At 28.9% G+C, this 25680-nt stretch overlaps 4 protein-coding genes and 1 pseudogene across 10 annotated transcripts; 2 read left to right on the top strand and 3 right to left on the bottom strand.

Moving 5' to 3' along the window:
* The first annotated feature begins 3024 nt into the window (after nt 1-3024).
* On the top strand, nt 3025-10566 carry LOC105154709 (putative glutamate receptor). Of its 5 annotated transcripts, XM_087413784.1 has the most exons (12): nt 3025-3624; nt 3725-3825; nt 4013-4114; nt 5625-5936; nt 6341-6447; nt 7575-7745; nt 8687-8919; nt 9034-9248; nt 9522-9778; nt 9853-9931; nt 10087-10259; nt 10481-10566. In XM_087413784.1, the coding sequence occupies exons 1-11, from the start codon at nt 3441-3443 to the stop codon at nt 10231-10233; spliced, it is 1908 nt and encodes a 635-aa protein (XP_087269910.1). In that variant the 5' UTR covers nt 3025-3440; the 3' UTR covers nt 10234-10259; nt 10481-10566. The 5 variants fall into 5 exon arrangements, with proteins under 5 accessions (XP_087269910.1, XP_011068706.1, XP_087269948.1 ...); XM_011070404.2 differs by lacking the exon at nt 10481-10566 and having other exon boundaries at nt 3026-3624; nt 4031-4114; nt 10087-10339; XM_087413822.1 differs by lacking the exon at nt 10481-10566 and having other exon boundaries at nt 3026-3624; nt 5628-5936; nt 10087-10339.
* On the bottom strand, nt 6686-7566 carry LOC147911011 (uncharacterized). Its single transcript, XM_087414446.1, has 2 exons — nt 7259-7566; nt 6686-6933 (listed from the first exon to the last, which is right to left on the bottom strand). Exons 1-2 carry the CDS (start codon nt 7312-7314, stop codon nt 6717-6719), a joined length of 273 nt encoding a protein of 90 aa, XP_087270572.1. The 5' UTR covers nt 7315-7566; the 3' UTR covers nt 6686-6716.
* Nucleotides 10491-16296, top strand: LOC105154708 (uncharacterized). Of its 3 annotated transcripts, none has more exons than XM_087413648.1 (11): nt 10491-10582; nt 11259-11662; nt 12123-12203; nt 12817-12974; nt 13062-13347; nt 13711-13768; nt 14036-14260; nt 14818-14979; nt 15116-15337; nt 15422-15579; nt 15949-16296. In XM_087413648.1, exons 2-11 carry the CDS (start codon nt 11259-11261, stop codon nt 16106-16108), a joined length of 1914 nt encoding a protein of 637 aa, XP_087269774.1. In that variant the 5' UTR covers nt 10491-10582; the 3' UTR covers nt 16109-16296. The 3 variants fall into 3 exon arrangements, with proteins under 3 accessions (XP_087269774.1, XP_087269727.1, XP_087269811.1); XM_087413601.1 differs by having other exon boundaries at nt 13654-13768; XM_087413685.1 differs by lacking the exon at nt 15949-16296 and having other exon boundaries at nt 13654-13768; nt 15116-15326; nt 15422-15590.
* Nucleotides 16297-16514: 218 nt separating this feature from the next.
* Tsf1 (transferrin 1) lies at nt 16515-22713 on the bottom strand. The gene is made up of 10 exons (XM_011070408.2): nt 22498-22713; nt 21770-21996; nt 20785-21088; nt 19756-20099; nt 19115-19365; nt 18413-18648; nt 17875-18154; nt 17609-17670; nt 17268-17530; nt 16515-16928 (listed from the first exon to the last, which is right to left on the bottom strand). The coding sequence occupies exons 1-10, from the start codon at nt 22568-22570 to the stop codon at nt 16839-16841; spliced, it is 2130 nt and encodes a 709-aa protein (XP_011068710.1). The 5' UTR covers nt 22571-22713; the 3' UTR covers nt 16515-16838.
* On the bottom strand, nt 22615-24362 carry LOC147911010 (uncharacterized; annotated as a pseudogene).
* Between the last annotated feature and the right edge of the window lie 1318 nt (nt 24363-25680).

Below are 25680 nucleotides of genomic sequence, written 5' to 3'. Positions count from 1 at the left end.
ACAGTTAATAAATACCACATACGTATGAAATAAATATTCTGTATTGAATTGTAAATTAAGATTTTTTTTAAATTTAATATGTAACATTTCAGAAATTAAATTTCCAACAATTATTCAATGTCTAAAATTTTAATGTTCTCCCAATCAAATGATTGTAATTTCTATGTTCAGTAATTATAGAATGTTTAGACATTTTCTATGTAATTAAATATAATTCCGGTATTTTGTTTCCAGTTATCTATTTGTTTATCCTACTTAGAATGCACATCACAATTTTTAAATAAAATTTTATATACATATATATTATATATTCTTTCAGTCAGTTATGCATGGTCATACAATTGAAGATCTTAATTAACTGAAAGCTATAAAAATTTACAATCTTTCTTTCATTTTCTAGAAGAAACAATATTTGATTGTTAAACTCTTTAAAGTAAGCTAAACATTGGTGATAACATTTGCAATAAAATTCCTTTTATCTGCATTCTGTTTATGCAAGTTTATGTTCAGTTTCAAATATTCGAATTCATATTAGAGCTTATTATCTAAATTATACATAATAGGAGTAGTAATTTAGATATTAAGAGCTCGATGTCCTTGACTTGAGTTTTTTAAATGTTAGTTTGGAACTATAAATAGTATAAATGATAGACAAGAGAGTGCAATAAATACATATAACAATTCTTTCAGACAACATAGAATAATAAATATTAATGAATATTTATTATAAATATTCATAAATATTAACATATTTATGAATATTTATAATAAATATTCATAAATATTTTATACTTATTTTATATAAGCTTACTCGAAAACGTTGATAAAATATATATAAATATTTTATCTACGATAAATATTTCGTAATTTTTATAATAAATATCTATGATCTGTGCAATATAAGACCATACAAATATTTACAAAATATTAAAAATAAATCTTACATATTTTGTGAATATTCTAAAAATATTGTATGTTGTCTAACCTATTACTGCACATACACTATTATAAATCGACATACAATATGCGAAAAAATAAAAAAAATTAAGTTTTATGTAACGTTCTTTTTTAATTTTTTAAAATTTTAAAAATGACTGATGCACACTGTTTCGTAAGGTACATTAAGTACGTTTTAATATAAACTTTTTCAATTTTAAATTTTAAGCTTTAAATATTTTAAAAATTAAAATTTTTTAATTTTCGAGGCTAACGTACTTTGAATATCATGCACAAATGATATGGGCAATGACAAAAACAATTTTCTTAGCTTCGTGTATGCAGAATTCTATTTATCTGAACATGTCGAGGGATAAGACAAATTGTTCAATTATCGGAATTGTTTTATATTCCTCAATATGTTCGGATAAAATGAATTTTAATTATATACAAAGCTAAAAAATTATTTTTTGTTATTGTGCATATTATATGCATCCTAATCAGAAATGATAACGGAATCGACATCGAATCGATGTATATATATATATATATATATATATATATATATATATATATATATATATATACACATAGTACTCACAGCCACGTTAGTTTTGATAATTAAAAAATTTTAATTTTTAAAGTATCTAAAATTAAAAATTTATTAAATTCATATTAAAACATTAATGTAAAGGAGATCGGGTCAGTTAAATATAGGGGTAAGTAGCATAATCGAGGCTACATTAAAAACAAAACACGTGAGACATGCGTAAATGTGTCTGAGCACGCAGCAGCGACTTAGGCTTATTCGACGTGTTTTTGCACGAAATGAACAAATTTTGCAAAAAGAAGTATTGTTTGCCCTGCGAAGCGAATATTTGTGTTAAAAATATTTTTATAAAGTTTTAATATGTAGCCAAAGATGTAGCTTAAAATATAGTAATCTTTATTTTAATAATCTTAGTCGAATTATCCCCGTCCCGGGGCTAGTTGAATCAGATGGAATGCATTAGAAAAATGCATTTTTTTTCATATTGTTATCAGTTTCCCCTTATTATTAAAATATTATTAGATAATCAAATGTACGTAGTAGCTGGTGTAGAATTTTTTCGATAAGTCTCTTAATTTTATCTGTAAAAATTCGAAACTGAAAAATGAGTCTATTAGCCCCGGTTTCCCCTACATTACACTACTTCGTAGTGCGCGCTTGAGATATGTAAAACTAATTTTATAAAAAGGGTTACACAAATTAAATGTGAATATGTATAATCCTAACATTTGATCAAGAAATGTTCATAATGCTTACATTATATATTCTTTTATTAAATATTCCTTGATACGTAAATGTGAATAAATATTGCTTAATCTATACTAAAAATCTTACCGATGTTGTTTGATGATTAGACTTGAGAAGAATAATAAATCATCATAACATCAATAAAATTATGTCAAAATGATTTCAAAATTGTCACGAAAAATTTATCGGTCATTTTTCAATTATTTATGGTTCACTTTAACGTTATTTTGATGTTATCGTGACTTCTTATTCTGTTTGGAAATTTAAATCGAATATACACTGTATATAAATTATTTTTTTTTAAAAGCTTCGTGTTAGTAGGACAAATCAATAATGCTGATAATCTCTTACATAATTCCTAGTCTCTATAATTGTATAATTGTATATCCATAACTCAGTCACGTTAGTCACAGTTTTCATTAGCTATAAAAATTATTATAGTGTAACAGGCTGTTATTAAGATTAGATTCCGTGATTATTGAATCAGATAATATTGCTTTCATATCATTTGATTCATATAACGGAAATTTCCGTCGATCATTCATTTATATAAATCCATTTGCAAAGTTCGCAAATCGTTTTGCTCATTGCTAAACAATATTTCATTCCACTAACAATGTATAGCAAGAATTGTTTGAATAATGGCTTGACTCGGTTTACCAGTGAGTAAATATGTGCTAAAAGAGCAAATACATAATTAATGCCAAACTCGCGGAACCGGGCGTGCGTATCAGGCGATCGTGTTTACTTAAGAAAATGGTTTTATTCTTGGCAATGCAGTAATAGTTTCGATTTCGTTGCATACAAGCGCAGTCGCGTGAACCTTTATGTCACGTTCGAATCAATTATTTTACAAAACCGATCATTTTAATCCGCGGAATTGTACAATTATTACGGACTCAATTATATAAAAAAAAGTTCTTGATCCGATCTAGAAATGCGATCAGGCATGCGATCGGAGTGCAAATAAAACTTTTATTATTACGTTCTAACATGCATAACGGTCGGGTAAGTCGCTATCTGACATTTAAATGAAATTGACTTATACTTTTTTTGCGGTAGTTTACGAAGGACGCAATGTGAATGTAACCAGAAAATGTATCGAATCTGGGATTTTGTGTATTGTATTCAACCTGATCATCGAGCTGAAATCGGTTGAATCCCTGCTGTCGAATGATCATCGATTTACACAGTTGTACGAGGAAGAATGTTTTGCAAGTCCGATCTGTGCTTGATCATAGGCCTGATCGTTTTTGTATTCGATCTCACGTGGAGTCAACTAATCAGGCCAGTTTATGTGTACGAGGGTCTGATCAAGAGTATCCGTGACTATTTTAATAACACGTGCATTGTATTCTTGCACAGTAATCCGAATCTTATTGAAACACAAGGTGAGAACAATGCAAAATCAGAATATATTGCATCAATCAGAATGATTCTTGGATGCTAATGCAATCGACTTTTCGTATATTGGAAGTTCGCACTTTGCAGGACTTATGGAAAATGAACACTTACTGGCTCTTCAGAAATACCTGAGCATGACCCATCACATACGCACCACTTTCATGGATTTTCATATGTTCAACACACGAGTGAGCACATAAAGAAAAAAGGGATTTGCCTTTCTTCTATAATCAGTAATATTTAATTATTAAACAAAGAGAAATCCTTGTTGAATTGAGAATTCCTTTGTAACAAAGCGCTATATAATAAATAGCAAGATTATTTTATGCATCTAATTGTCACAAATGATGCATTTATCTCTTACCAAAGAAGAAGACATTTGATTGTTTGCAGATTGGGCAAAGTTATTTTCACATCAAGAGACCTTTGTTCATTCTGCTTAACGACCATGAAGATACAAGGGATGGTTTTGCTCATGTAATTATTTTTTAAAAGTTTAAAGAATATTAATAAGACTTAATTTGTTATTCAGTTATTACGATATATACAATATTATTTTTATTCTTAAGACCATCACATATAAAATTACATAATCATAGCATAAGGCCCCTAGACAATGAGTATCTTATGTAAATCAACATGGAGTCTTTATGTTGGATGCTTATTATTGGTTCAGTGACCTTATGCTATGATTATGCAGCTTAGGATAACTCCGGTATATACGCACCTATTAAAAACGTAATTTATTAAATATTATTTATTATGTTTAAAATAAACAAACTATATCAGTAAAAACTTTGTACTATCTACTATTATGAAAAAAATATTAGAAATCCGAAATATTTATATTTCGTATTAAAAAATGAATTTTTTTACCCTTGCATTTTTGCCATATATCCCATAGGGATATATAATTACTTTTAGGGGAAGGAGGGGGGGGTTTGTACGGCTCATGAAAAATTTACAAATAATGCATATAAATAAGACGTAAAATGACACAATAACTTATAAAATGCATTTATAAAGTTTTATTAAGGAATAAGAATGATAAATATGTATACAAAGTAATAAATAATAATTATAATCTTTTACATGTATTACAAGTATTATGACATGAGGTACATATTTCATGTAACACGTTTATTGCATTTAGTGCATTGAATTCTATCTACGCACTTTGTACGCTTTGGGCATAAATCCCGTCCGCTAAAAAGGACGTATATCCAAATAGATGAGATATACAAGACAACAAACTCAACAAAGAATACAAGAGCAAAGTATTTTATTATACAACATTCTTTACTATTCCTCTACACTCATGTATCACGAAATAACCGCTAATTGTAAATCTTTTGCACGTCCTACAGTAATCATTTTATGTTGATTATAATTTATGATGGCGCTACTTAACGACAAATTGATTCAACTCACAATAGTTTCATTAATATTAACAATAAGAAACTGAAATCATAACAATATTAATATAACATATTAATATAACAATATTAATATAACATAAAGACATGCAACAGAGTAGTTGCGAGAAAATTATCCCCACTCCTTCTATTTTTTCTGATTTCTGTGGCATAAATCTCCAGCGCGGCGTATTTGCTGGAGTTACCCTATATAATTTTGTATGTGATGGCCCTTAAGTCTTAAAAAAATATTAATGCATAAAAATATAAGAAAGCTTTTTTTTTAATTTTTATTATAATAAATATGTAATAAATATACAAATATATATAAATATATATAAATATAAGTATATATAAATATAAGTATATAAATATATAAATTATGAATTAAGAACATTTGACACAAAGTTTTATTTTAGTTTATGTAAATGTTCAAAATATTTTTGAAGCTTGAAAAATTATCTTTTTCAAAATACGAAATACTACTTTTTCGTTATCGTATTCTCATAAAGCAAAGCCTGGAAAATTTCTAAGCGAACAGTCGGCATGAACGTTTATTTACTAAAATGTAGCAGATTGCAACGTGGATCGCGATGGCTTATCCCACTTGGATAGTATTCTTCAGTAACGAGACCAAATTCGAAGACTTTTTCTTTGAAATATACGTACCATTTGACTGTAAGTTCATGGTGATTCAGAATAGCCCCAATGTAATCGGCAGAGAAATCATCACTGAAGTTTATCAAGTTGACAAAGGAAGAGAATTAAGATCGTCGCAGTTCGGTATATGGGATATAAGGAATGGTCTGAAGGGTCCTAAGCATGGCCTATTTTTAAGAAGGAACAATCTTTTCGGCCAGAATATACGCGTTACGTCAATCCATGTAAGGTCGCTTATCCTATTTTTCGCATAAGGGTTATAATGATATTTATATTAATTAAATATGCAATTAGTGGTTAACTATTTGTTAAAAAGAAATAATAATATTTAAATTAATGATAATTAGTGGAATAACTTTTATCACTTTCAAAAAGGCGAAGATGATAATGATATAATGCAAAATAATGGTTATTAACGAAAGCACTGTTTTCAAAACAGTTTCTTATTAGAAATAAACTTTTACAAATTTTTTTATTCTATATCACACATGATATGATAGGTTTGAAAAGTACTTTTGTTAATTACTTATTACTTTGCGTTTTATAACATTTTATTAAAACAGAATTATATTTACAATTCTTAAAGCACCTTAATATTCGCTTTGGCATAATAATTTTATACGCATAGGACCCTCCTATCAGTTTGTTTCATCGCAATGAACGAAATGAAATAACAAAAATAAGTGGCTTTTTTGGAGAAGTAATACTACTATTGCAGGAGGCATTAAATTGCACGTAAGTATATTATCAGATAATAATAAAGGTTATATTGTATGCGTGAGAGAAATTATTATATTATATAAAATTACGCTCTGTAAATAAGCGCTATCAAACTTAACGATTATATTATATAACAATTTCCAAATAAAAAAATTTAATTTATTGACAAGTTAATAATTGTTGTAATATATTATATATATATATATATACATATACTGTAATATATATTTTATTAGTTTTCCATATCTTATCAATTTTTTTCAATCTGCTTCATCAGGTTTTTTTTACTTTTTGTCTTCTTCATTTTTCTTTTTATCTTCTTTTTCTTCTTTAATTTCAGCTTGCTTTTGTTTAAGCTCTTTTAATTGTCTTGCGGTCTCTCTTCGAAAATATTCTTCCTCACTAGCCGCCGCTTTTTCCTCGAAGATCTCTCTTTTTCGTCCAGTGCCAGTTCTTCGACGTCTTTCCGAATATGTTATTAGATTATATGGTGGATTAAACCTAATTATATCATAGAATTCATTAAATAATTAATATAAAAGATCTTCTTCACCAAAACAAACCATAATATTCAATATAAAGAACGATCGATTTTGAATTAGCGTCTACTTTATGTAACAAATAAAATAACATATAGATCTATCACTATAGACATATATATAATCCATTTTATAAATAATAACAATAAATAATAATTTCTTAAATTGATGCAATAAATAAAATATATATTTTTAAAATATATTATTTTTTTTGCACGTTATTTAATTAAGTATGATTATTATTAAATTTGATAAAAATGATAATATGATATTTTAAAAAAGGTTACATTTTCCTTTTGATTCTTTTCAAATTAATCCATTTTATAGTAAGGTTGCGCAACATGACTGCTTCTTCATCCTAGATTTTTCTTCCTTCCTTTTACTTTATAATTGTTACAATAACTATTGTTGTTCGAAAAAAATTATCAATAATTCTGACATGATTTTCTGGTTATTTAATTTTGATTTTGACAGTTTTTTTGCTGTGAAGTTACTTCGGAAAAAACAATTGTCATTTGAAAATAATTGTTTATTCCATTCTTATATATGCTGCGGTAAAAATTCTGATAATAAAAACTGATTTTATTTCCAAATTTGCTACAGATTCACCTACAAGGAGGCCAAATCGTGGGGTATGTGTCTACCAAACGGATCGTGTACGGGTGCGATCGGAATGTTAATGAACAATGATGTCGACTTTGCGGCAACAGAGTTTATGATGACCTCGGATAGATTAGATGCTATCAGTTTTACAACGCCTATTTACACAACCAAGTAGTATATTCCTTCTTTAAAAATTCTAAATAATGAGATGTATCGAAATCTAAATCTAATCGATGTTTTAGTAACAAGCTTGAGATATTTGATATCTAGCCAAGAAAAAAATGTTTCATATATAATTATATAAAATAATATAAAATAATATAAAATTGTACAAAATTATACATTAAAATTACATATTTTATATAATTATATATATATATATATATATATATATATATATATATATATAGTAATATGTCCATTATACAATTTACCTCAGGTAACATTTTTCCTCGGGTAATTTAAAACACTGTATCTATAATAAGCATCAGAACACGCAAAATATTAAAATATGTGCGAAATTAATAAGGTTTAAAGGATATTTATTAGTTGATTCAGAGACACACACAGACGATTTAAATTTAATTATTTAAATATGTTACATTGTGTCAAGTCCATTAAAAACAAATGTATATAAGCCAGATCATGATGTAAAAAGACTAATGCCCATTTCCACCAATGTAGATTAACTTTAATCTCGGTTCAACTTACTCTTCATCTTTTTCTGATTCCAAAAATTAGAAAAAAACAAAAAAGTAAGTTGAACCGAGATTAAAGTTAATCTACATTGGTAGAAATGGGCATAAGTGTAATATTGCGCATAATAACAGTTGCATTTAATTATTTATTAGATACATTATGGACTTTCTACAATAAGCCACTGCTTAAGCTTTAAGTCTTAAATTGTAAAAAATTGGCCAATCATGGTCAATTATGTTTCTCACATTTGACTGTGATTGGTCAATATCTTACAATTTAAAACTTAATAATGGCTTGTAGAAAATTTATTAGATTGTGTCGAATTCCTTAAAAGTAAATATACTCGCGAGTTTATGAATTAGATGTATCAGGTAACAAAATTAAAATCTTATTTATGTTCTTTCTGTTTTAAGATGCCGTGCGTATATTAAAAGACCTGCATCATCTGATGTAAAATGGGATGCCTACACGGCACCGTTCTCCACAAATATCTGGCGTGCCATCGCATTTTTCATTGTACTTACGAGCGGAACAATTGTGCTCATTCAGAGATTATTTACAGTAACATCTCCATATCTTCGAAATGACAACCGTTTAAGATTTACAGAAATTTTGTTTTTCGTCACAGGAGCGTTTTGTAATCAAGGTAGCTTTAACTTTTACGAGCCAATTGCTCGAGTGCTTGCGCTTTTCTTAATATATTATACTAATTTTTTTTTTAATATACGACCTTTATCTTTCTTATGAAAAATGGTATCAGGTATGAAACAATCTATACTGGATCCTGTGAGAATTGTGCATTTCATAATTCATCTATCGGCTGTCGTGATAGTAGCTGCGTATTCCGCTGCCTTGATTAGTTTCCTTACTGTTAAAACGTTTATCATGCCCTTTACGACTATGGATGGTCTTCTGAAGGATAAGACCTATCGTTTTGGCGTGATCGGAGACTCGGCAGATTTTAGTTTTTTTCAGGTGCTTAAAATAATTCCTAGATTAGCTTTGCTATAAAATCAGCGATCAGAGAAAAAGTACATTACATGTTTGAAGTAAAAATGCCGTAACAGTATATTTTATAATTAAAAACATTTTCTATTCATATATAAAGTACTAATTTATACGTTTTTATGAATTTTTTTAAAAACGAGTTAGTCTCTTTTCTTTTTCTCTATCCTCTTTTAACAGAAATTATATTTAGGAAAAGTTTCATGTACGACACATTGATTTATGATAATTTTATTATGACAGAATACATCGGATAAAATAATGAACGTGCTGTTCGATGAATTACTAATGAAGGAAACTGATTTACCGAATAATTACTTGGACGGCTTAGAACGCGTTTGTAAGGATGATAAATATGCCTTTATGACATTGGACAATATGGCAACATTGCTGCAGCAAAAAGTCGACTGCAAGTTGGAGCCATTGGATGTCATCACGCAGACTACCATAGCAATGGCTTTGCAACCAAACAGCCCGTACCGTGGTATCATTAACGCAAAGTGCGTGCAAGCTTTATTAAAATGAATTAAAATGATTAAGAATTGTTTCGATAAATACGTTTTATTTGTTGCAGTATTCTTCTTTTGAAAGACAATGGGATTCTGCAGCGATTGCTGGAGACACAATGGTCGGTTCAGCTAAGCGGAGGGAGTGTACGTATCCCTCTCATACATCACAAATTATTCAAAAATATTGCAGTAACATTGCAAATGTTGCAGCAATGTTGCTACAAATTTTTGTGCTGTACGAGTTGTAAATTTTGCTGACTTATCATCCGACAGATTGATACATTTATCTTTGATCGCAGGAAAAATCATCGTGGAAATCAGTCGAGATCGGCGATATTGTGCCGCTGCTACTTTTTATAATCGCCGCGGTGTTCATCAGCTGTCTCATCTGTGTTATGGAACGCGTCATTTTTATGAGCTTTTTCAACCGAATCAAAAATAAGTGAATAAGCCGCGGGTGTAAACTAAAAGTGTAAATAAGAGAGAATGCTACGTTGCTAGAATATTACATCTTGTTTAATAAAACCTCACAAAGTTCTCAGATGTTTAAAATTAACGTTTTTCATTATACTGATGTCTGCCTTCTATTTTTCCTGGTTTATAGATGCAAAATAAGTAGCGGATAAATTATTTCGAATTTTGAATTCTTCTTGTTGTGTTTGCTATCTCATGTAGCTTTACTTATATTGGTAGGACGAATACAAGTATAAACAGTCGAGGCAAAAACTCGTAGGATTTGCCTGGCAGTCGTTTCGCTAGTCACCGAGAAACAACATCATAATCGCGTTACATCTTGTAAGTTTTTCCATCAAATATTTATAATTTTGTAATTTTTATCAAATTAATAATATAATTAAAGTATTTGATATAATATTCTAATTATTGATTGAGATATAATATTTTTATACATATTTAATATAGTTATAAATTATATACGTTACACAGTTTATGATATTATTTGAAACATATAGAGGAGTGAAAGCTATACAGATGTATTATTTAATTATAATTTTGAAGAACAAAAAGATTTTTTTCAATATATTTGCTTCAGTAAATTGCACTAATGACTTCAAATTGATAGGTTTAAAAAAGTGATTTACATTACTATCGCTTTTATTCCTCCATATACATATATCACAAACATGAAGTATAAGGTAAACATCCCAATAATCGAACGTATATCTATGTTTGGTAACCTATAAAATTTTATATTTGTTTATATTATTATTAATCTCAAACGTTTTTAAAATAATCTTAAAATACGTTTAAATTATAATATTATAATAAAAAAAGCATTTGAAATTAATAATAATAAATCTTGTGTGAATGTCCGGACATAGGTATATATTTGGTCACTCACTGGTCTCTCTCTCTCTCTCTCTCTCTCTCTCTCTCTCTGGAACATTTACCTTATTAATATTATATCATTAATTATTGATCAATGACAAATTAATTTACGTATATTTTTTAGATGTCTAATCACGTCGGCGAAGATTCCTCAGACAGCAGAGTTAAACTAGCTACGAAATATAACATAATCATGGAGGAAAATATATACACAACGAAAAGTGGCAAATTATCCGAATTCAAGAACAGTGGAAAGAAGAAAGGCCTGTCACTAAGAAATACTGAAAATCATGTAGTTTACAATACAAAGATGGTGAAACAATACTCTTCCAACAGAGGAAAGTTTCAGATTTATTCCGAAGATAGCAATGAAAGTGGTCGATCACGATCCCGTGTGAGAAAAGATGTATCCAAAAAAAAAGAAATAAAAACAAGACGAGATAACGAAGTTACTCGAGTACTCAAAAAAACAACCGAATCAACAATCAAGCTCGAGAAACTTAATTCTGATTTATATATTTCACGCAGGTGAGAAGGATATACTGCGGAAAATTAGTTCCGTTGTAAAAACTTAAAGATTAAATTTGATGCTACTTTCTAACAATATATATATTTACAATAATATATATATTTATATACAAGGTGGACCCGAATGTTTTAGCTAGATTTCGAAATTTTATAGAAAATTTAATTTTGAACAAAAAATTTCCTATAAACGTGGATCGAAAAATGCGCTTCGTTAAAAAATTATTGTTCAAAAATCTCTGTACGATTATTTTATAAATTTTTATAAATTTACATTTTTATAAATATTATAGGGAATGTATACGTTTTTTAACAAAAAATACCAAAACAAGAGTTGTGCGGAATTAAATTTCTTATAAAATCTCGAAATTTGGCTGTAAAATGTTCGGGGCAATCTTATATATACATATAAAATAAAAAATCTTAATGAGATAATGTAAAAAATTGTTTTTTTTTTTATTAGAGCACGTTCTTCAAGCAACTGTCGGCAGAATGCTCTTTTAGATAAAATTAACGTGAACAGCAAATTATTTAACAATCGGAGGTAATTATCTATACAAATTTTCAATAAATCTTTTTGTACACACATAATTCATAATATATTTGTGTATTATTTACTTTAAAATACAGAACAAAAAAAATATTGCATGGATAATTGTATAAATTTTATTTTCTAAATTATAAAAAGTTAAAGATGATATTCGGATTTTGCTATATTATCTAAGTGTATGTTTACATTTGTTTATATTTACTCTTTTGTTATAAACCAACTTCTTTTTATATGTTTTCTTTTTATATTTTCTGTGCTTTTTATTAAGCACTGTTTTCAGTTTATCATAATTCAAATCAATCAAATATACAAAACGAAAAACAGTCTCTTCTTATTTTATGCTGTGAATTTAATTCTTCTTAGAGGTATTGATACAAAAATATTAATCGAAAGCAATGTGTAAGCTATTTATAAAACAGTGCATTTTATTGTTAAAGGAGCAAAAATTAATATATAAATATTACATCATTTTTTAATCTACTTATTAACATCTATTTACTTATATATTAACATCTACTACTTATATATATGTACTTGTTTTATTAATGTTTATTTTTATATTTTATGTTATATTTATCATGACATTAATTGATTATGTTTCATTCAGATCTTATTCCGAAAGCAGAGGAATTCCGTTGCAATGTGCACAAAGCAGTGTTGTTCAATTATCCAATATTCAAAAAATTAAACATCTTTCTGACGATGTTAAAAGACGAACTTCTTCTAGTATTCAAACGTGGAAAGAGAAAATGAGGAAACCATACAGTTAGTATATTTTAAGAGAGTATAAGAAAAATGTATATGCTTATATTAATTAGGAAGAAAGACTTTCTTATTTGTAAATCTTTTCAGCTGGTACCGTGCCTAAAAATAGGACGGCCAATACAAATTTAAATAACAAAACTCTTTCATTGGTTGGTATCAATAAAATTAATTCCAGAACCAACTTGCAAAAGAATTCTATTACTGGATCGATGAATTTGCAATCTGAGCTATTACAAAATGCGAATGAAGGTAGTGAACAAGCCCAAAATATCGACTCCTTGAAGAATGCACTTCAGCAGATATCAAATGAAATTGAGATATATCTGCAAAATAATAAGTTATCTTCGACAATACAAAATGATACTAATAAGAGGTAAATCATAAAAAATATAAAAATAAAATAAAATAAATCTCTTTCATTATCACATATTATTTAATTATTAATTAATATATTAGGTGTTGGGATTAATTCGTAGCGTTTTACAAGTGATGGGAAGTACTTTCATTAATGTATTTTTTAATGCTCATGTGAAATAAATAACATTCTTTCATTAAAAAACGCTACGAATTAATTCCAACACCTAATATAAAATTATTTCTACACACGATAAATTACGGGAAAGCAAGTATGCGGAACACGTTTTGCCGAGTCTTAAATTGTTGCAAACATTTTTTTTAGAAACTTTATTTCTGAAAACGCTGACAATAATAATCTATTAGACGTTACACTTTTTAGCTCTAATAGCGTAACACCTTTAGATGGCTCTATCTCTCTGCCATTAACTCCAACAAAGGTAAAAAAAATGTAATATATATAAATAGCACAAAAATATATGTTCATGTTCATTTGTTAAAAGATTAGCATCGTGATTTTTTAAAGCACAAATTGATATTAGATTAAAAGACAAATGAAATATACTTTTAAAATAGGCTTGCAATTACTTATTGTCAAGCTTATATGCTATAGTATTAATATAATATATAAATATATAAATATATTATAAATAAATTATCTTATACCATCCACTCGCTGTGTATTTAACAATGGTTTTATCAAAAAGGTGCATTACGAAAAATGTATAATGACACGGAAATTAGCAATTAAGAAGGAAAACGAGTATGATGTTATTTGCGAAACACCGTACGAACGTGATTACTTGGAGGATATACCAGAAACGGAACATAAGAGGGATATCAACGCTCCGAGGCTTTCCCCTCAATTTCTGCGTGAAAATGTAAATGCAGAACAGAGGAGAATCGTTGTAGGATATATTATTCGTCTTGGTGTAAGTGTAATGTTGAATAGTTACGTAGGACATTTGATTAACTCGTAAGTGATACCTGGATGCGGATTCGCATTTGCAAACTTTTCAATTTGTGGATATTTGAGAAAATTGATTTTATTTAAACCCGCAGTTTTGGATGAATAACATTTTGTTTTCTGAAAATTCAATATTGCCAATCAATTAGTTAAAAAGTTTTATATTAAAAAATGTAGGTTTTATTTTAATTTTGTTTTTAACTTTTAATTTAGAAGATATAAAATATTAAAAACGCCTAATGCTAATTCGCCTCGTGCGAATCCAAATGTTTCTTTACGAATGCTGGAACAGTACAATGTTTTTTACAAATTAATATAGCATTAAAAATTGGAAAATGATATAAATATTTGTTTTAGAATTGTAAATTTACAAAAATAATTTTTATCTTTATTAATGACAAGGTCAAGCCACTAACATTAGATTTTTTTTTATTACTTAGATTACATAGACTAAAAAAACATATTTATCAAAATTATATCAATCTCAGTCTCTGTTGTACATATAATTACGATCACTTTCAGATACACTGCTACTATTCGTCGCATGTCATTTATCAGACTGTCAAACTATTTAATGTAGCTATTGATCGAATTCATGTGGGAATTGATGATATACAATTAATAACTCTAGCGTGTCTTTGGATAATTCTCAAGCAAGATGCACCTAGTGATAAAATACCATCGGTAATAAAACTTTTCGTCCAGAGCAAAAGATTGAAAGATAATGTTACCATAACTAGCTGATTAAAATATATTGCAATTTTTTTTTAAATATAAATTCGTTAAATATCTAATGGAATCAAATAATCTCTCTTTTTAGGCGACTGTAATTCTGGAATTGGCGAAAGATTTATACAATAATCAAGAGAAAGATTTGTTAAAGTATGAAAAGAAGATTCTCTACACCGTTAAATTCAATACACGATTCGCTGATCCATTCTCGTTGCTTTCATATTATATATTGAATGTAAATCAAGACAGTCGATGTAATATTATTAAACCGAATGATATCGCATGTGTCTACTTTTGCGGTAGTTATATGGTAGTTTATAAACACAAATACTATATAGCGATTCAATTTTTAATATACAAACTGTACATAAAAACAGATAATTTTTTTTTACAGATCGATTCATCTATGCTGGATGAAAACTTATGTGAAACTCCAGTGTATATAATAGCAATAGCTGCAATAGAGTTGTCGCTTCGTATTGTATATTTGAGCGACGTTAACGTAAATCTAGAATGGTATCAAGTTTGGAGAAATAAACAATCACTCATAGAGTAAGAAAAAGATTAGCAAATGCGCAAAATAGATATTCTGCTTTTTGTTTTTAACGGATATATTTGTAATATTTTTCTTAAACAACAAACATATTAATCTTGCAATAAAGAAAATACAATTTGACACGATCTGCAAGAAGAAATTTATTAATTTAAAATTAATTAATTAATTTGAAATTAGTTAATTAAGTAATTTGAAAATAATATATCTAAATTTCTAGTTTAATTGTAAATATACATAATTGATGTTTATATTTATTAATAATGAAAACACTGTCATTGATGTTAGGTATTAATTAATTTAAAATTAATTAATTAATTAGGAATTAAGTTGAAATTCTTAAATTCACAGTTCATTTATATTTTTAGATGGGAAGAAAGAATGTTGAATTCTACGAAGCAGATTATGATACAACGAACTGTAGAATATAAGGATTTCGGTGCAAATGTTATATACAAGAAATACATGCGTAGCAAACACGGTAAAGTCACCAATTTTCTTCATAATAAATTGAAGAATATCTTGTGATGAAAGATTAGATAATGTCTAGTTAAAATTATCACTTATCCCATGATGCTATCGATGGACGTTATTAGATCTCTATTTAACGAGAAAAGTAGGAACATTAGATCATTAAATCTCTGGCTGTCACATCGTCATCGAAAGAGCATTTGCAAAGCTCGATATACCTGATCGTGATCAAGAGCATGTCAAAGAGGGACACTCATTGGATAATTGTTAAATGCTGCTTAGACATTATTTATTTTGTTATTAAACACGTTTTATATTCAGATCGCGCTGGTCGCGTTTACATTTTATAGTTTACAAAAAATTTGTTTTCTTATATTAAAAATATTTATAAAAAAAGCTAAAACACATTTTTAAAAAATTTTATAAAGATGATGTAGGAATTAAGATATAATGTACACGCATGCTCGGAAAATATATTTTTTATTATCGAAAATTTAAAGAAGCAAGCGTCTGTGATTCAACAAGTCTTCACGCTCAGCATTATTCCTTAAAAGATTGGTCGTGACATTGAAATGTGTAATCCTTATCGCGATAATATGCTATTTCTCAATGCGTTAACATAAGCGAGGTTATCGGTATTTTATTTGTTTTATTTCTAACAGTCCTTTCGGGTTATTAATATATTATGACTTAATAATGATTTTTTAGCAATAGCAACAGAGTAGCAATATCACATATACTATAATTAAAAGCTATCAAGTAGTGTTTGATTCTTAATTGTCAAGTTTTAATGAGTGCCGTAGTCCTGTTGAATGTCTGCCCAAGAATTCCACTTGTCCCACGTGTTATCGGTGGACATTAGTTCCTTCACGTCATCCTAAAGACAGTGACATAACATTTACTCTTCGTACAAATAAACATATATCTAAATTAACAATATATGATCATCGAATTTAAAAAAACAACATATTGCAAGGAAAATATAATCATTTTTTATGATGCTATATATAATAAATTGTTATTTTTTCGTCTAAGATAGAATTTTATATATATATGTAATATATTCTTGTTATTAGTATATTTTTGCTATATATATACGTGCTACATTTATAATAGCAGTATTTAATATTAGATATCCTATTTGATACACTTAATATAAATTAGATTAGACTTTCGATTAAACTTATTATTTTAGCTAAATAGGAAATGATCTTACCTTGAATAATACATTAGGCTTGTCGCCCCAGGCACCAAAGAGGCGTAGCAGATCCGGATTTTTGGAGTACAATTTACTCGCAGCCAAAATGCCATGTTTCAATTCTTCGAGGGCGTTTGGGCTTTTCCCAGCCGAGCTAACAATTATTCTTGGTGGTTCCAAACCTAAATTACAACGTTCCCATTCGTTGATGGGTGCTTGACCACCATTTGGACAGAGCAAGATGTAATCTTCGAGTTTGCCAGCGGCATCCTTCTCGTTATCTATAATTTGATATATAACGTCCAGAAACGATATAAGTATAATTACATGTGTAATTTATTTAACACAATTGTGTTTACCAAGTTGCTGCAAAGCTGTCAAAGATAGGAATGCAACGTCACCCTTGCCATCCTTCAAACATCTGAAAGAAATTAAACAGTCTCTTTAATATGTTATCTCTTTGGAGATAATAAAATTCTCGGTAAATATATTATTTTTATTATCAAGTCGCAAATACTGTGTACGCAATTTATTTTATTTAAGTAAAATCGAGTAATTCCTATTTTATTTATATATAAATTAGTCGAAGATACTTGCATAAAAAATAATAAAGGGATGATATTACCTGAGTGCTCCTTTTCCGCCGTTGTAATATTCAGCATTCGTAGGTTTACATTTCGTTGCTTCTTTTGCCTGATCGTCGTCGATCTTGATATTACCAACACATAGTTGACAGAATTTTGAATTGAGAGGTGCACCAGGTGCACAGGATTTAGAGAAAAAGGTATTTATTTCGCTAGGTTCATTAATAAGACCGTTAAATTTGAGTATGTGAGCTGGTGCAGTGTAACCAGCAAAATCGCCTTCGTAACCGCTGTGGCAAGATGGTTTGTCTTTAAGATCGCCTGTGAACGAGAATATTGATAATTATGCATGAAAGAAATTTGTATAAGCTCTTTTAAATTTATATATGTAGAGCTAATTTTTTTATAAACTTTTTTAATTATTTGAATAACTCATTTTTTCTTACAATTTTGCTTTCATATTGATAGTTTTGTTAAATTAATATTTTTATTAATGTAAAATCAGTCCTAATTTTTAATTATATATTTATCTCTTATATATTTCACATAATTTTATGGAATTTATAGATTGTATCGTACCCAATCCATTTATGGAGGAGCCGCTCTTGATAACAGCAAGTGCTGGTCGCTCGCTGAGTTTCGTGGATCCCTCACCATATGTCTCAGCGACGATTGGTTTTATGTTGTATTCATTAATTGCACGTTTTACTGATCCGCCGTCGATTATTGTGATATCCGCTCCATTATCTCTGACAGCCTTCAAGCAAGCAGCCTCGTCTTTTTCCAGTATGCAATCAAATCTGGGTCTGGCGTCTCTATATAGATTATGGTATATGTAATATATGGTATATCAAGATATAATAAGAGTAGAGTTGTATGTATAAATTACATAAAAAAGTAACGAAGTTTATTTAGTTAGTTAGCGTCATAAAAAAATTGCAACGTCATTATCAAATTGTTTATTATAAAAAGTAACGACATGATATAAACGAGAAAGTAACTTTTAACAACCCTGAATAAGAGTGTTTGTATTTTCATAATCTAAACAATGTAATTTCTATCAAGGCATGAAATCGATTTCTCATTTATTTACATTCTAGATATTTAATTAACAAACATTTGTTAGATTTTAGATAATAGTGAGAGTAGATCAATTATGACACGAATTATGATTTTAATTAGATTTAGATAATAGAACAACTAAGAAATTAAATTTGTTTTGCTTCGAGACACCAAGTTAGATTGATCGAAAATTGACATTTACGTGTTTCGTGACTATACCTAGAGAAAGCTGCTCTAGCGAGGCTGCGACACTTGTTCAATGCATTTTCGCCCCAAACACACCAACGAGCGTCTCTTTCCGGCGCTCCGGAATTTCTCTCGATCACGTCCATGTATTTCGCGCTTTGCAAATGCTCATCCGGTGATACTGGCGGTGCAGCGACAGCCAAAGTCTTCTCGTTGAGAAGCAAGAGATCTTCCCACCAATCTGCTTTCTCATTTTCGCCAAGCTGACCTAGCTGCGTTAATTCCTGAAAAAGATTCCAAAGTTAAATCGCAATCTGTTCAATGCAGTGTAATAGTTACTTAAAAAAATAATTTCTTAATTAAACCTATCCTTTGAATTCTTGATTCACTTGTCATTTTTATTATGATAATTAATTTATGGTAATATTTAATGTGTTAATTACTATTCAATAATGTGAATTTTGGCTAATGTTTGAGAAAACTAATTATTGTTTTCTAGAAGTTAAAGATAATATTTTTATCACAAATTATAATGTATATCTTTTAAAATTTTTTATACTATGTCACATAATATAGGAATGATTTTGTTCAAACAATCTCTTTATTATTCCATGTAACATTCAATTAGTCATTAAAAACATGTAAAATAGATTCTTAAGAAACAAATCACGTACTCTTTGAATTGCTTCCGCATTGTTGGTATCAGCTCCATTGGTCATGTATCCTTGCCACGGTCGGGCAGCCCACGTGCATGGTTTCGTATTTGCGTCGATAGGTACTTTGCTGCCGTCTGGGCAGAAATACCGGAAGTCAGCCGGGTTTTCGGATGTTGGCGTTGCCGGAGTAACTCCGACGGGCAGACCGAAGAAACGCTTCACATAGATGACTTTCGTCCAGGCGACGTCGCCGCCATTGTGAGCCAGACAACGTAGAGCTCCCTCGTAACCGGAATATATGTCTGGATAATCGCACACGTTTGGTTTCTCGCATAGAGCGCACATATTGCTGTACGTCTCCTCTGAAAGAACGAAAGTAATAATAAAATAATACAGATAGAATAAATAGGGCAACGTGAACGAGCAAAAATGTAATTCTTGCTTTAATTAATCGTATATATATATATATAAAATAAATTTAATGTGCAGGACGTTTTAATCTAATTAAGTCCTCTTCAACTGCAATATCACAGTAATAGTAAAATATTCATAAAATATCTAATTAGAAAATTAATAGCTTATCATACCTCTCAATTAGCGTTTTCAATATTTTTTTTTAAAGTATCTTTTTTTAAATAGAATTTTTATTTATCCAATCCATGAATTTGAAATGTGTCAAGTTTCATAAACACAAAAATAAATATCGAATAAAACTCGACGCATTCCGACGCATTTATCAATACTTTAATATATACTTTAATTATTTCGCCATTATGTGAAAGAGAAAAGTCAACTGCAATCAGAAGAAATAGTTACGCAACATAATTTTACTTTCTACTTAACGTAACTCCTTCACTCGCATCGCAGTTTATTGAGCCACGGTCACTTTAACTCGCACGATTGCAAATTGACTTCAAATAAACACAAGAAAATTAGTGTCTTGAAAGAAGTGAGTCGGTCTAAGTACGCGTTATTTCAATTGATGATATTGTTTGCTACACCTATATGACACAATCGCCTCAAATTTCGAAGATTACTGCCACTTACTGAGCCTCTGATTGATGGTAGGATCGGGTGACCATGTGCCTACCAAGCAACCTTTGTCGAAGAGTGTGCTTAGAGCTCGAAGTTCATTCTCGCGAGCGGAATATTCCGGATTGTTGATGTCAGTCAACACGCCCATCGCGGTGAGTTTCGTGATGGGAATTTTGTAGCCGACATTACGGCCCACACCAGTGTGGCAGGACTTAAGACCTTTCAAATCCTGAACGTTGTTAATGTCCAGGTCCTTGTGTATTACGGCTACCGCTTCGTAACGATATATCGCATCAGGTTCTTCCTTCGTTCTCACCTAACAAAAAAAAAATATATTTTTCTGAACAATTTATATGATAAATAATATTCTGAATTAAATATTTTATCGAACATCCGACCGCAATTTAGAACAAAAAATGTATTTGCCAAAGTTTTACATAAATCTATTTCGATTGAAAAAAAAAATATTTTTCTTATTTAATTTATTCTTATCAGTCTAATTTCTAGTTATAATTGAATAAATTTTTTTATTCTTGAAAGATCATAAAATTATCTGCAAACAATTTTTAGTTAACAAATATTTTTTAGAAATAATCTTTTTTTCTTTAAATAATCCAATATTTAAAAAAAAATATATTTTTACAATGTAAATTATACATTTACATGATACTATTTCTAATTTTTAGTTAATAAATATTTTTTAGAAATAGTCTTTTTTCTTTAAATAATCCAATATCTTTTAAAAAATATATTTTTATAATGTAAATTATACATTTACATAATATTATTTTTTATTATAATTCCTTTTTAGAAATAATGTTTATCGACGAAAAGAATTGCATTTTTAGAGTGTTTTTACATTCAAGTTTCTGGTTGTCTTTCCTTTTTATTTCTTTAGTTTATTTTAAGTTTGCTTTTTCTAGGTGTGCCAGATTTATAATTAAACATTTATTTCTTGAATATAATAAATTTCGGAGTGTTGTATTTAATATATCACCTGTTCGATGATACTGTATCCAGCCTTTTCAGCCAATTTATTCTTTGCCGCGAGATACATGTCTTCTGGATCTACAGCAACGATGTCTGCTTCCTTTTTACCAACTCTTTCAATACAATCATATCGATCACGTCCGGAAATGCATGATATTGGAAAACCTTTGCTTGCCGACTCTTCCATCATTTTCACGCATTCCTTTGAATATTTCTCCGGGATGCACATGGTGACTAAATAAAACACGAAGAATCGATTGCTTATCATACTATATATTACCTTCTATTTTATTAATAGTTTTAGGATATATATTTAGGATTATGCGCTTAAAAAAAATCTAAAAATTAAACTCTCAAATGTTTAAATTTTATGATTATGTAATTATGAGAGTTAAAAAATATAGCTTTTAAACTTTTTTGTTAATTATTCTACACAAAAATTTTATGATTAAATGTGAGAAATATAGATTATGCTTAGTATTCAAATTTATAAATCAGAGAAAATAAACAATTTAAAAATTCTTATTTTTCTCAGATAATCGATGTAATATTTTCAATATATTAGGTGTTGGAATTAATTCGTAGCGTTTTACAAGTGATGGGAAGTACTTTCATTAATGTATTTTTTAATGCTCATGTGAAATAAATAACATTCTTTCATTAAAAAACGCTACGAATTAATTCCAACACCTAATATTTTTATGAATTAGCTGTTAATTTGTACGAAGTACTTACACACTCGTGGCGGATTCTCAGCGGACGCAGCCGCCACCGCGAAAATCGCTAGTACCGCGAATCTGTGCAGCATCTTGATGACGGCACTTCGCGGATTATAATATACGCGGATTACAATTTTCTCCCAAAGAATTAGCGAAATTTAAAAAACGAGGCAGAATCCAAGTAAGGCCGCAAACAGATGGTCGGCGACTTGTCAAGACCGTCCGGAGTAGCAGTCTAAGTACGTCCTTATATAGATGCGTCTTTTTCTTCCTCGTACTTCAGCTCGCAAAAGAGAAGTAGGGGGAAGGAGTTTCGCTCGTTTTCCTCCTCTCTTCTTCTCTATCGTTTCGCGATCCCCGTTTTTCTTCGTTCGTTTCGCGTAATGACGCCATCGTTATTCATTATCTATTCGATTCCTCGCCTCTCCCGCGACGATGGCACTTTCAAGCCCCATCGCGCATCGCCCTTCAGGAAAAGATAGGTTTTTTGATTCCAGCTGCTGCATTGTTTTGAAAATTATTATTATCAAGCGTAAGAGTATATATGATAGCACAAAAATAATTTTCCTTAAAGTTTCGAAAGTAATATAATTTCGAGATTATATTGCTTTTGGAATCTTATAATATACAAGAGTGCCTTAAAAAACGCCCAAGAATCATATAGCACTATTCTTGTTCAAAAACTAAATCTAAATCTTATGAATTATTTTGCAATTTTCGCAAAAATTTTTTTTTAGTTATCCTATAAATAAAATATTTAAAATTGACGCATAAGACAATTTTAAAAATGTTAAGAGTTTATTTTTAAGATATTTACTAAACATTGAAAAACATCTTAAAATTGTCTTCGTCGATTTACCCGCTTATTCGATTATCTTTAAAAACTAATAAATATTTCGTTAATTGCAAAAATTTCAAAATAGTTATAAATTTTAGATTCAATTTTTGATCAGGAATAGCACTATACAGTTTGTGGACGTAGTTTTAAAATACACTCTGTATACCTTGGATATTATTGATACATATGAAGATTAATTATTTTTACGCCAATTTATTAGATATCTGTGTAATTATACGACGATATAATGAAAATGTAACGTACTTAGAGTTTGTTTTATTTAAAATATAGGAAGTAAAATAATTTTTTTCCGACCGAATTTAATTTAACTTAATTTTAGCGACATTATGGTTTATAAATCCCATTGTCGTAAATTGAAATAAGCTTTATTTAACTGTAACAAAAATTTATTAGGACATATATTAATAATTTTTGTAATCAGAAATATTTAATAAAAGTAATAAATGATTTTATTAATTAAAATATAATTGTAATTAACAAATGTAATATTTCAATTTTAGATGTCAAGAAAAAAAAGTGGCATTTAATTAATTTGTAATAAAAAAAATTATTCCGGTTTCTGATGAGAGAATCATCCTGTTCATAAAAAATATTATAGGAGCTAGATATCGTTGAATCCTCAGTCAGGCTTGGCACGACTGCGGTCATTAACATTCTCGGTAATTTTCCAGGATGGGTTTCTTGCCCATTATCGGTGGCATCGTATGGGAAACCTTGAAGTGATATTTTTCCATCAGTTCGGTCCTCGTTTGCCTCCTCGTTTCAAGTTTAATGTTCTCAGTTTTGTTTGGCGAATTTGCGTCCTTCGCTCTTCGAAGATGTGACGCACGCAACATACACACATTGTTATGTTAAAATGCACATCGCGAAGTTAAAACAACATAGATCTTCGTTGACACAAGGAAAGTACTGACAGTAATTCCCCGTTATCATTATGGTTCAGTTCTTTTCTTCTCTTTTCTTGTTAATAGATCAACAAAAACTGAATAAATAACCGTGTAATGTTCACGCTTATGTTTTATCGCTGCAACGACATTCGATAAGTATGTAATCTCTGAACCGCGAGATATAAATAATATTAACACGATTGCTTTATATATGTATATATGTACATATATATATATATATATATATATATATATATATATATACAGAGCGTGCAAAAGTTTTTGGCCAGTGATATTTTGTATTCTAATTTATATAAAAAAGCCTGATAAAATTTGAATCATTATCGGATATTAGTACAAGATGTGGGTAACGAAATCTTATATACACTTGATAATAATTAAAATTTGATTAGGCTTCTTTTTATAAATTAAAGTACAAAATGTCAGTGGTTGAAAATTTTTGCACGCTATTGTATATGTATATAGTATTACTGCATGAGTTTATAAAGAATAATCTATTAAAAAATAAGTTTATCAATACGAAAGTGCAGTTAATTGGTTGTCTGCCAAGTAACATGAAATTGCATTATGTAAACAAAAATTTTTTAAACAGCAATTAATAACAATTATTACTTTAACGAAAACCTTTAAACAGATAACAGACCTTTAAAGAGATAACAATCTTCCACGATAAAGACATCGAAAAATTAATTAAAATTCATTCTAAACCTATTATTTTTTTTAAATTTTAGTCTTCGGAATATTGAAATATAAATGTTTAATAATGTTAAAGATTGACAATTACAGCTTATTCTAATTATTTTTAAACTCTTTCTCGATAATAAAATTTATTGTAATTTCTACTTGCTTTATTTACATAGTGAGTAATTTTCATGTCTGTGACAGTCTTTTGTGCAGAATTCATTTTCACAACAAAAGAGTGATAATTTAAAATAACTGCAAAATAATATTTATAATATTATAGTCTGCCTATCAGTTTTTTAAACGAATTATATAGGTATAAGAGTGAATTATTTTTTGTTTCTTATTGATGGAGATTCTTATCGACCATTATACAACTCGCGGAAGCACGAATGTTGATGTGAAGATACTATAAATGCGTGCCTGATTGATGATCAGCATGTAATATCATGATTCACTATCTACCTATACATATCTTAGCATGTGCCAAATCAGAATATCCTTCGTAGCGGACGATGACCCATTAGAGGAAAAAATGTTTTAAATCATTGCAAATAGTGAATAATTCATGATTTTTCATTGTGGAAAGCAAAAATTTCAATGTTATAATCAGGACTAGGCATGTATTTAAAATACTTTCATTTAAAACGCAATATTTGCAACACAAAAGTATTTTGTATCTTGTATTTTATATTTTAAATTATTAAGATTGACAATTAATCAATTTTTTATTTGAATTACATAAAAAAAC

The sequence above is a fragment of the Acromyrmex echinatior genome, chromosome 1, assembly GCF_024713525.1.
Source record: "Acromyrmex echinatior isolate Ae372 chromosome 1, ASM2471352v2, whole genome shotgun sequence".
In the NCBI taxonomy this organism is placed as follows: domain Eukaryota; kingdom Metazoa; phylum Arthropoda; class Insecta; order Hymenoptera; family Formicidae; genus Acromyrmex; species Acromyrmex echinatior.
The sequence above is the reverse complement of the archived record's forward strand: the minus strand, read 5'-3'. Positions and strand labels throughout refer to the sequence as shown.